At 33.2% G+C, this 12,481-nt stretch overlaps 2 protein-coding genes across 2 annotated transcripts in view; both read right to left on the reverse strand.

Annotated features, from left to right (window-relative positions):
* The window catches only part of LOC140438277 (putative gustatory receptor 28b), a 77,654-nt gene extending 67,151 nt beyond the window's left edge, over nt 1–10,503 (reverse strand). The window contains exon 1 of the mRNA XM_072527970.1: nt 10,377–10,503. The gene's annotated coding sequence lies outside the window, so the exon portion shown is untranslated. The remainder of the gene's footprint in view (nt 1–10,376) is intronic.
* LOC140438723 (uncharacterized) lies at nt 2,654–3,157 on the reverse strand. Its single transcript, XM_072528369.1, has one exon. It carries the CDS (start codon nt 3,155–3,157, stop codon nt 2,654–2,656), a length of 504 nt encoding a protein of 167 aa, XP_072384470.1.
* Nucleotides 10,504–12,481: the final 1,978 nt, after the last annotated feature.

Below are 12,481 nucleotides of genomic sequence, written 5' to 3' on the forward strand. Positions count from 1 at the left end.
AATCGATGATTTTTGCATAACCAGATTGGGCTATATACCCATACGATATAAACAATTATCTTTAAAGTCTTTTAAACGTAGTGTTAAATACTTCTTGAATCATTACAGTTTCTATTCTATTATCTGTCTCATGTAACCGTCTATACATGCGAAGAATTATAATTATTATATTTAAATTAGCCAAATTATATTAAAAACTTAAAATTAAAAGTCTATCCTATACAACTTCATTCAAATTATCGATGATTCAAATGTTGCGTGAAGAAGGGATCTTTACTACGTTATGCGCGAAGCGAACCGATTTTGGAACATTATGTATCATACCTTGTGTTCATTGTACTATGAGTATGCGGTACACTTTGCCTATCTAATCGTACCGTTCCGAGCCGAGCGATCTGAGCCGATTCAATGCACCATCCTTAAGAAGAAAATAATTGCTGCTTAACACTTACATCTTACACACTAGCCAAGAACATATATATTGAGCTTTTATTTACGAATTATTTTTTCACGGGCCATGTTGTTTTCATAATTTGTTGTTAATTTTATTATTGATGATTGAATCTAATGAATATTTTTTTAAATTAAAGATCTGCTTTTTAAACAGCAGACTATAGGTAATGAATAATATTTAAAAAAATGTGTAACGATAAAAATAATAAAAAAAAATATATACCTTTATGTTGAATATGAATATACTTCAAATATAAGTTCAATTTTTTCAGTATATATAATGGCGTATTCAGTAATATACATAACACATATATTACAGTTTCTGAATGAAAAGTGTTCCAATAATATTTAAGAGTACTATTGCCTTCGAAAAAAATAAGTCGTTCTAAGGCACACCTGAAAGATAAATTTCCTATAAAGATAATTACTCCAATCCACGATTTTCGGTTGAGTATTTTATAATCTATGGCTCCGACTAACGCCAGAAAGCGATCCTCAACTTTTAACAGCCTTGTAAAAGTTTTTGTGTATTTATGAATTTTCAAACAAGGCATTAACAAATTTAGGCAAGAAGAAACCAAGTCCAAATTAGTGAGGAATGTTAGAGAGTATGTATACGCGTATCGACCTTCAACGTTGTCATTAATTCGATACTGATATTTGCTGGCATAAAAACAAAGTAATGCTATCAGAAAAGAATAAACCATAGCATATTTATCTATTTTATAAATTTTAGTATTCTCATCGTACTTGTATGGTGCAATACCGAATAATTTTGTAAAAATATGAAAAGGCTTCAAACATGTATGTAAGTTCATTATTTTAAAATAGTTTAGAGCTCAACTTATTAATTTATTTTATTGATCATTAAGTATCTGGCAGAACTAGTAATAATAAAATATAGTTCAAAATGTTAGGTACTAATTCTCTTTATATTGTTTTGTGTATAAGCTTATTTTATATTTTTGTATTAAATGTCAGATCAAGTAGGGGAAACGTGGGTAAACTGAGACGAAAAAATTTAGGTCTGCATATTTTTTTTTCAAAATGTTTTTATTTACTAAAGTATGGCAAAAAGACATGACTAGGTCAATTGGTAATACATATGAACACTTAAAGTACCAAAAATATCGTATAGAAAAAAGTTTCGCTCAAACAAAATAATAGGTGCAATTGTCTCACTGTACCCTTCCTTGGGGGAACAGTGATACAACAGTATCTTTGTGATTTATTATTGTTCAAACTAATAGACAGTCTTCTTAAATCGAAATTTATTGCTGTTTTTAAGCCTTGTTACAAAAAGAGAAGAAAAACACATTTTGGATCACTCATACATAATTTAAGAAATAGTATCAGTTACTAAATTAACAAAAAAATGACGCCCTCTGGTAACATGCGGTTCTTTTAATATTTTAACAATTTGACCTGCAGAAATAGTACAAATTTCCGTGACATTAGGAAATAAAAACATTTACTGTTTTTTTGAACTTTTTTTCATAAATTTAACTTCGACAGCCATAATATTGTGTTTTACAACTTGCCCCACAAAATACTTTATCACTGTTTTATTTTTGGCATCATAATCAAGTCCAACCAATATGAAATCTTTGACTTGAATCTTTGAAACTATGACTGGGTCAACTGTTAAATTGGTAAAATCTTCTTCGTCATCATCTGAATTTTCAAGGCCCATTAAACTATCTGAGTCGTGAACTGAAAATTTTGAAGAAGAAGAGTCATCAGATTCTATCATTTTTTCCTCTTTGGAATTATTAACCTTAACAGTTTCAATCGCCGTCTTTTTTATTCTAATTTTTTGTAGCTCGTCTTTCTCTGGTGTATCTGTAGCAATTATTGTCTTTTCTTTCTTCTTGTTTGCGTATTGCTAGTACGTTGGCTTTCTTTGGATATCCTCGTATTCCCACAGGGCTTACAAATTGTAGTTTCATATCTTTTTTTGGTGTCTTTTTCCTTTGTTCGTCAAGTTAATGAAGCTGAACGTCAATAGTAGAAGTAGAAGGTAATTCTTCCAACTATTCTGGGGGTCTATTTGTCACATGACTCGCCAGAAAATTTCCTTCGTTAAAGACATTCCGATCAAATGGAAAAATGCCTGTCTTCTTGAAAGCTGCAGCTATATTTACAGGGGTGATTGCTCGGGGGTAGGCCACTCCTACAAATGATGCCACATGATATATAGTTACTGGTATTGCTGGATTAGCTTTATCACGAACGTATCATTGTAAACGATATGAAAAAGTTTTAGAAGACCTACATCAAGCGGCTGTAATTTATGTGTACAATAAGGAGGAACTATCAGGATTGTTACACCATTCTCTTTGCACAAATTAATTCCTTCTAGTGAGATGTGACTCTCATGATTGTCCATTATTAAGAACGAAGGGTTTTCTTTTGAACTTAAGGTGTGTTTGATAAAATGCTTCAATACTTCTATAAAGCACTGCGTGATTATCCAGCCGGCTTTCTTAGCCAGTCCTAAGCTACCCGGAGGAGCTCCTACCAACATATAACTTTTAAAATGTACTCGTGGAAATACCATCACAGGTGGCACTGCACTACCACAGGCGTTTACGATGCAGCATGTTGTAACTAATGTTCCTTGTTGGCCACTTTGAATTGTCGAAACTTGCTTGACGCCCTTTTGGGCTAGAATGTTTGCGACTGTCGAAAAACCCCGTTTCATCCAAGTTATAAATTCTCAGATCATTTGAGAAATTTTCGTGCCTTCTTAAAACATTTTATAGTTTTTCAAAAAATAATTGTACATTAGCAGGAATAAATTCTGCTGCCATAGCTAAACTACAACCTTCGAGGGTCGGTAGGCTCAAATTTGGATGCCGTTTTCGAAATCCTTTGCACCAATCTATTGATGCCTGACTGTTCCTAATTGTCCGGTGGGTTAATATTATTAGCTTTGACCAAATCATAGGTTAACTTGCGACAGTCGGCAACAGTTAGTCCATAAAACATCTTTGAGCAAGTCACAATATATTGAACAAGAACTTCTTCTAACTGTGACGAAAACAATTGTTTAACTTTGTAGTTAGGACTCTTCCTACAAGTAGGGTCTTCTTTATATTTTTTACATATCTGCTTAGAGTTTGGAAGCTTAAGTTTGTTTCCCTGACAACACAACGTATTTTCATACCATTTGTAACTAAAAGTACCGCCTCCCTCATTTGTGTCCGTGAACCGACCAGCGGTTTTTGCAGTTTTCTTGGAACGTACCATACTGCAAATAAAGAATGACTAGTTTAGTTAGTTTAATTTTTTACCAAAAGGAAAATAACATAATTTTACAAGGGAACAGTGAGACAACTTGTAAAATGTCCCACTGTACCCAAATATGAAATATCTCACTGTACCCACATCACAATTTTTTCAGTTAAACGACTTAAAAATGTTTCTGAAACTAGTGCGTAAGAAAATAACATGCTTTAGAATTACTTTAAATCAGTTACTATCAACACCACAATTTTATTGTTAATAGTTTTTTTCATACACACTTTAAAATTGGGAGCAAAACAATTACTTTGGCAATGACTGAACACTTGACATCGACTAAGAACAAAATGCTTCCAACTGTCACTGCTTCTAAAAGATCAATATCATAGTGATACCGCCAACTTAGTTTCTTTTTAGGGTACCAACAATCGACATTTAATTTACCAAATATTGGCAAATGTCTCACTGTTCCCTCTGTCTTACTGTACCCTCTTTTCCCCTAAATAAGTGTAATGTTTTTTTTAATTACGGAAATTGTTTATATTGATTTTCATTATTAAATTGGAAGTAAATTATAAATAAGCTAAATTCAAAGCATAGTAATTATTATTAGTGTTTAAAACAGTACATAACCAATTATACCATAAAAATACTGTGTAAAACAGTAACCTTTTATACTTGAATATACAAATTTGCTGCAAATTAAAAAGTACACACAGTGTACATAGTAGAAAAGGAAAAAACTCAAAATTACATAATAAAGAACTGGAACAATGATTTTCAAGATATTTTGAACAAGATTATAAAAAATTAACAGCATTATTTAAATCCTTTGAACTGATCTGTAAGGCTTTACTAACAATGTTTATGTGGGACAACAGATTATACTGTAACGAATATTTTGCCTACCACATATGATATTACTATAGAGGGTTGAAAATTGGGGACAGAAATTATGGGGCTAGAAATAGGGCAAGCAAAACAAAATCGAAACTTTAACGAAAGGCCACTCAAGGTTTATTTGGAGAACTGGGTCGTGGATAAGTGAATGACAAGGGGGTTGGATTGTGGCAACTAAAAAAATAAAACAAAGGGGTACTTACATGAATCTCCTGGAACAATCAAAACACAAGAAGGTCCTCTAACTATTTAAAATGGGACGCCGATTTAAGGAGCTTCCTGCTGGATGAAAGAAAAAGGCTCTTCCTTCGTAAAAAACACAAAAAAAGGGTTAGAATCGTTTTTAAAATAAATAGACAAAATGGTTTAGGGTAAAAAATTAAACATTTATTACTGTCTCACCACAAACAGTTACAAATATAAATGGTAATACAAGAAAAATACTATATAAATAGTTACAATAGTTACAAAAACTTACAATTGTTAATGGGCGCCGATTTGTAGCAGAAATAATTTATTACAAATGAAAAATTATCTTTATGTGAAACTATGCATAGAGGTTAACCTTCTTTAAAAAACCAAAACAAAATCTCAAATACGATTTAAATATTACAATTTCTTTACAAACTCATATGAAAGCAATTATTATTAGAAAAGAATGTCTATTTTTACTTTAAAAGTTCAAACAAAAAAAGTTACCTGGATTTCACTTAAATGCACTTTAAGAATTTTAAGGTTGAAACTAAGGGACTTACATTGGACTTTAGAATTTCTGCCACACAAAAAACTGCATCCCACACTGCGAATTATGTTCTGAAACGGCTTCTTAGTTAGGACAAAGCAGATTTGAGGTTGAAATTGGCACTGGAAGCAAACCTTGAACTCGGCTTCTTAAAAAAACAGGAATAGGTGCAACTGGACACAATGGCAACATGTGGTTATTCATCAAAGTTGTTATAGACGCCGTTTTACAAATATCTCAGATGAGAGACGGGGACGACTTAATGGGGAAAGGGCGTGTCAGGGACGCAGTACGTTCAAACTCACCTGGTTCTGTGGAATGAGAGTAGAGTGGTCCCACGAGAGACTCGTCTCGGATACTAGGAGTGTAGACCGGTGACCGTAACGCCGAAGCGCCCTGCGTGGGTTTCTACAAACCCGACACCTCCAATAGTCGCCTCTTACGACAGGCAGGGAAAATCGCCTCAGCCGTATTCTTATCTCAGCGAGCCGAACGGAACACGTCTGCTTACAATGGCCAACATTTCAAACCTCACTTCTCTTCGACCTTCCTAATACCGGCCGACTTCCAGTCTTGCGTCCCACCTCTCCTTCCCCTCGTACCAGTCTTCGCAACCGAATTCTTGACAAACATGCTTCAAATTATATCGTAAAATGACCTTAAATCATTCCCAGCTAAAATCTCAAAACTAAAGCATACAAATAAATCTAACCATATTTAACGTCGTAGTTATAACTGGAATTTAGGATTTTTTCTTTACATCACTAAATAAAGAATCGGCGAGATATTTTATACTTGGTCCAGGGGCGTACTAAAAAATTTTTTATTCTTGAATATTAGATAGTTTTTAAGGAATTTTCTACATGCTGCAATAGCAGATAACTATTAATACTACAAATTAATTTTCAAATGTTTGTTCTGATAACGTAAATGCTTCATGTCGTGCACCACCATCTTTAGAATTTTCGTGTACTTTTGTCTGATTGCTGACTGGACAAGATATACAATTGAAACGGAAGACATCCTTTCCACTCAAACTTTTGATTCAGATACAAACATTGATTGCCCTTAAAAAAGTAATCGACTGTATTATTTTAACGGCTGACAAGTATGTTGGTAAAAAAACATCATCTCTCACCCGCAAAAGAAGCTATCCGCAAATCCAAATCCGCTCTTATACCCGTCTTATACTTCACAAAAAACTTAAAGTCAAAGCCAAATATATTATAAAACAAAGCAAAAAAAAATTCTTGGTAAAATAACGTCTCATCCTTAAGAATTCATACCTGCCCAAGTCAGGTCTGGAACAAAATAGAACATATACAGGGTAGCAAATCTAGTAATAAGGGTCCTAATCTTATCATAGACGACAAAGTTATCTGTGATAATCAATCGATTTCTAAAGCTTTCGCTCTTCACTCTGAAGAAAAATTTAAAAGTAAGAATTCGTGTTTTGCGTCCAATTCCTCTCTTGTCCCTTCTATCGTAATTAATTCTATTGACCCTCTTGACAGCTTTATTCTCCTGTAGAAGCAATGCAGCAGGTCCTGATTACATTCCATACATTTTTACTTACATACATTACTTACACTGCCTGTAAACTTCCTGAGAAAATTATTAACAAAATACTCCTATGGTTTTTGGATAAGTACAATCAAATTCCAAATTTTTAATCGATCCAGTCGGGACAACCTTGCCCTTCCATAAACCTTTAAAAAAGTATCTGTAAATCTAGAATCTGTATTCAAAGCCACGGAGTACTTCAAGGTTCTGTTATTAGCCCACCCTTTTTATTTTTGCTATAAATGCAATATATATATATATATATATATATATATATATATATATATATATATATATATATATATATATATATATATATATATATATATATATATATATATATGTATATATATATATATATATATATATATATATATATATATGTTATATATATGCTATATATTCAATACTTTCGTTCGTACAGTCGATGTCCTACAAAACAAAATTCAAAACCTAGGTTTATCCTTATTACCAAAAATATCAAATTTATTAAATTCCGCAGATAAGCCACTTCCCCCGCTCCACTAATCTCAATCAACAACGATCCCGTACCTGTAGTTAATAATTATAAAATTCTGGGAATAATCTTTGCTTCTCGACTAAACTGGAAACATCACATAAATCTTACCAAACATAAATCTTACCTTATCTTGGGCTTGACATCCATATTGGCATTTGTCGTTTTGGACCTGAGGGTCTTTGACTATATATTTCAGGTAATTTTTGATTGGTATAACCTGATCCTGAATGGCAAGTAATGAACCTTCTGTTTCATTGAACATCTTTCCTGATGTCAACCAATAGTTCGACTCTATATTGTCGACATAGTCTTGACTGACTTCATTCGGATGTCACCCGTGCAGAGGTTTACCCATCCAGATGCGCATTTTTTCGTTCTTAGTAAGATAGTTTATGCGCATTTCTTGTTCCCTCAGTTTGATCGGTGTTGTGTCATCTACTGCAAAAATCGCGCGATGAAGAGTAAATGCCTCCGCCTGCACCTGAAAATAAGTTCTTAAATTAGTAATCTGTTTTTCTAATTGGTCGCTTATATCCATAAGCCCTCATCCTCCTAAATACCGCGGTAATGTCGTTCTTTCTACTGCACTTCGAGGATGGTGTTTTTGGGCTCTGTGACGTGTGTTCGTATTTTTCGCTGAAGAGTTTCTATATACGTTTTAGTCCACTTAATAATCCCAAATGAGTAGCTAAGCGCGGAAAATGCGTAGGTGTTTAATGCCAAACAAATTTTTACTATTAAGATGTGAGCGGAGTAGCTGTTTTACCCTTCATATGAACTCTGATGTTCACTCGATTTTCATTTGGTTATGGTCAATTTTCCGCGCTTGCTTTACTCCTAGATATTTATACATGTCATTTTCGCCCTTATCCTCGATGTTTTGGCCATTTTGCATATCGAATCCTCCGAGCTGAACCTTTCCCTTGACTATATTTAGTACATGACACTTGTCTAACCCAAAGTGTATACTGATATCATTTGAAAAAGTTTCTACAGTTTTTATCATTTGATCTAAGTGATTTCGAGTGGAAGCCATTAGTTTCAAATCATCCATATACAACAGATGATTAAGTTTCGCCACTACAGTATTGTTGTTTTTAATGCTAAAACCTGGGTCAGTGGAGTTCAATAGCTGGGATAGTGGGTTCATCGCTAGACAGAACCACAATGGACTCAGCGAGTCTCCTTTGAATAGGCCTGCGGTTAATTGTGATATTTTCCGTTTCGATATTGTTTTCACCAGGTATTTGGAGGTGAATTTTAGTCTTCCAATCTGTCATTATATATCTTAAGAAGGTCACTATATTATCATCGACTGTATATATTCTTAATATATCTACCAGCCATTCATGCGGCACTGAGTCAAATGCTTTCTTATAGTCAATAAAGGCAGTAAAAAGGTTCCCTTTTTTGGTATACGCCTAGTTAGAAATGACTGAGTCGATAATAAGTTGTTAATAATAATGTTGTACTAATGTTAATAAGTTGTTCTTTGCAACCCATAGAACCCTTAGCGCATCCTTTCTGTTGAGGTTCTATGATATTGTTTAGAGCGCAGTGTTGGTAGATACGCTGGGCTATACAGAATGTGACCAATTTATACAGAGTTGGAAGACAAGTAATTGGGTGGTACTTGACTGGATCTTGGGTATTATTTTGATCCTTCGGTATTAAATAAGTTGTTTTCTGAGTTAGGAATGATGGTATTTCCTGCGGATTAGAAATAACACGATTAATTAGTGTTGACAAGCACTCATGAGTACTCCAGAACTTCTTAAGCCAGAAGTTTTGAACTCCGTCTGGTCCAGGAGATTTCCAGTAATGAAGCTCTTTGATGCTATTAGAGACTTCTTCTATGGTGAAGGGTTCATAGACTATCATATACTATCCAGATTTAGCTATACGGATCACACTCCATCTAAGGGGAAAATTCACTCATCCCAGATACCTAAGGTATCAAAAGGATTGAGCTCTGGTGGGACTCTTTCCGTGTTGTCGAGCACATCTGGACGTCGCGAGGTGTCTTTCTGCATGGCCTTATAGAGATGTTGATTTAGACCCAGCTGTTTTATGTTCTCTAGGAGGTTTTTGGGAATTACTTCAGTAGTAGTTAGAATAATAGGTACTGTCTGGGTACTTTCCATTATCCATTGTCGCCTGATTTGTATTTCTAGATGTCTGTACGTGACGATATTTTCGTTGTATTTGACTAAATTATTGGTGTTGGATATTAATTATAATTTAATTAACTAGTATGAGATCCGGTCGAATATGTGCCACTGGTTGGTCTGTAAGCACAGTGCGGTCCCAGTATAGCTTGTAGTTGTCATTTTCAAGCATTCTGTCTTCTGTCAGGGACGTATTGATAATAAGGAAGATGATCGGTTTGGAGAAGTCCCAGTTTGTGAGCTACTTCTTCGTGGATAATCGTTCCTACTGAGTCATATACTATTACTATTAGTATTATACATTTTTCTTTATTAAATTCCCAAATATTATTTATTATTACACCTACTTAAAGAAATTACTAATTCTTAATAATAATTAAACTGGTACTTACGTTTTGTGTTCAAATTTATAGCTACTTCGTCCCATAATTTGACAAATCTGTTATGATGATTTTTTTTGTCCCACAAGGGGGATCTAATAAATATTTCACTAATTAAGCTGTCGATATCCATGCCGGCCACCTCTGATAAACGCAAAGAAAATAGACGGAACAACTATCGCCGCTCTTATCGTTGCTCGGCTGCATGGCTCAACGCGTCGCTCCAATATAAACACCTGCATAAATAATGACATCATTTTCTTTGCTTCGCTAGTATCGCCGTTCTTATCGTTTATCGCAGCTCCAACATAAACGTACCCTTACTCTTAAAAGTACGTCAACAATATTTACCTTGGCCTTAATAAACACAACTATTAGATCAAAACTACGAAAAATCTACTAACCTCATTTTCTCGGGTAATAAAACTCTTGGCTACACGAGATTTTACACTGAACTGTATAATTACCGATCATCCACGTAGCGGCCGGCTCTAATACATTACCCGGGAAATTCAAAAAGCTAATGCGTGGTTTTAGCCCATCGAGCAAAAAGACAAAAGAATCTAATCGTTATGAAAAGGAGACCAAAAAAATGGCCTCTGATGGCGGACATATCCGGAAATGCGAATGCGCCAAATTTAAATTTCATGACACTTCACAATAATCATACAGTGGTGTAGGGGTTCTAATTTATCTATTTATTTGTTATATTACATAATATTAATATTACATAATATTAATACATAATACACTTACAATACTTTTTTTTAACACTAGAACACAATAAAGTTTTAATTAAATAATAACAATAATAGTCTAAAATGTGAAACAATTGTTAAAAAAACTTTAATAGAAAATACAAATAATATCTTTCATGTGACAGTTGGGACAAACAATAACATCAGCAATAACATAACCCAACTAAATTTGATTTCTTAAACAAGGAAAGAGTCTCTCTTTCCGTGTTTAATGTGGCCTCTCAAGATGGCACTTCCTGTCTAACAATATTTTTGCGCCCACTACCTTTACATTCCCTCTTTTGTCTTTTTTCTCGATGTTTTAGCCAGTGCGGATCTTTACCCCCACCCATACTATTGAGATTATATTTAAAGATAGATTTAGAAATATATCTTTTATAAACAATGGAAATAGTTAAGACTTTGCAAAATATAAGAAATAGTTCATACTCATAATATTTTGGGAGATTAATATTCGCGATAATCGTCATGATAAGAATAGAGTAACTTAATAATGATGTATGCTCTAATGTATTTTACAGACTCTTTCACATTATCGTGTATTTATATTTTTTTATTGCTATAATAGCATATATCTTTACCTATATTTTTATCAAAAAATCCCTCGTAAATACTTCTGTCATGTAAGAAAAGTGACTACGTGCAAAATCTTAAAATAGTGAGACATTACCTCTAACAATAATAAATTAGGTGCTTAGAAATTGAATAAGGTAAATATTTATCGACCACGTGATATATTTAACGACGGACGATTTCCAAATTGCAATAAAACTGAAGATTGTTAGACTACAGGACCGTACTTAGTTTGCTTGTTGCTTTAAATTAATAATGATTAATTTAAAGCTTTATTTAATTATTAATGATATGCCAATATCAATGGGATACAGAGCGGCAACTTAATGGAATATTTCTATTAAATAGAGACACTCGCGTTCCGGAGAATCCAGGTTGCCATGTAGTCCAGTAACTCGGGCAGAAAATTGGGCCTTACCTCTCAATTCTGTCGGACTGTATGGATTTCGCTGAAAATTTTTATTTAAGCTTGTCTTACCCTCCTTTGCAAAAGTTATATATGAGCGAAGTGTACTTTTTGTTTTGAATGTGTTAAAACTACCTCTAAGTGGAAAAAATAGGAAAACACGTATTTAAGCGTTTTATTCATTAAAATCTGATTAAATTAAGTAAACTAAACATATTCAATGATAATTTGTACTTCAACACAAATTTTCAACCTTGCTTATGACGTAAATATAACTTTAAAAAATATTTTTTTACGTTGTAAAATGCGTTACTTATAAGTATATAATAATTATTGTAATTTATTATTATAATAATACAATCAATAACAATTTATTCATCGCTTGTAAAATTATGTTTCATTGTTTTAAAGTTTTTAACCCCTAGAAAGCATCTCTTTATGAAAAAGAAAATACTTAAAAAGCCTATTTATAGTTTAAAATGTTTTAATTTTTCATTTAGATAACTAAAAATTCATTTCTCGCTTAAGTTTAAATTCTTAAATTCCTAAAGATCACCCCTAAAGACGACTAAAATGTTTAAAATAGTTTTGTATACATTAAAATTCTAAACTTATGTATTTAAATCAATAAAAAATTGTTCCATGTTTATGAACCATTATTTCTTTGGTTGCAAGTTTTTAACCCTTAAAAACTACCCCATGCTACCCCTATGCTAATAATGGTACAAAGCACTTATTATTATTTATTGGTGCCGAGATATTCTTCTACAAG

This window comes from Diabrotica undecimpunctata, chromosome 4, assembly GCF_040954645.1.
Source record: "Diabrotica undecimpunctata isolate CICGRU chromosome 4, icDiaUnde3, whole genome shotgun sequence".
NCBI classification, from domain to species: Eukaryota; Metazoa; Arthropoda; class Insecta; order Coleoptera; family Chrysomelidae; genus Diabrotica; species Diabrotica undecimpunctata.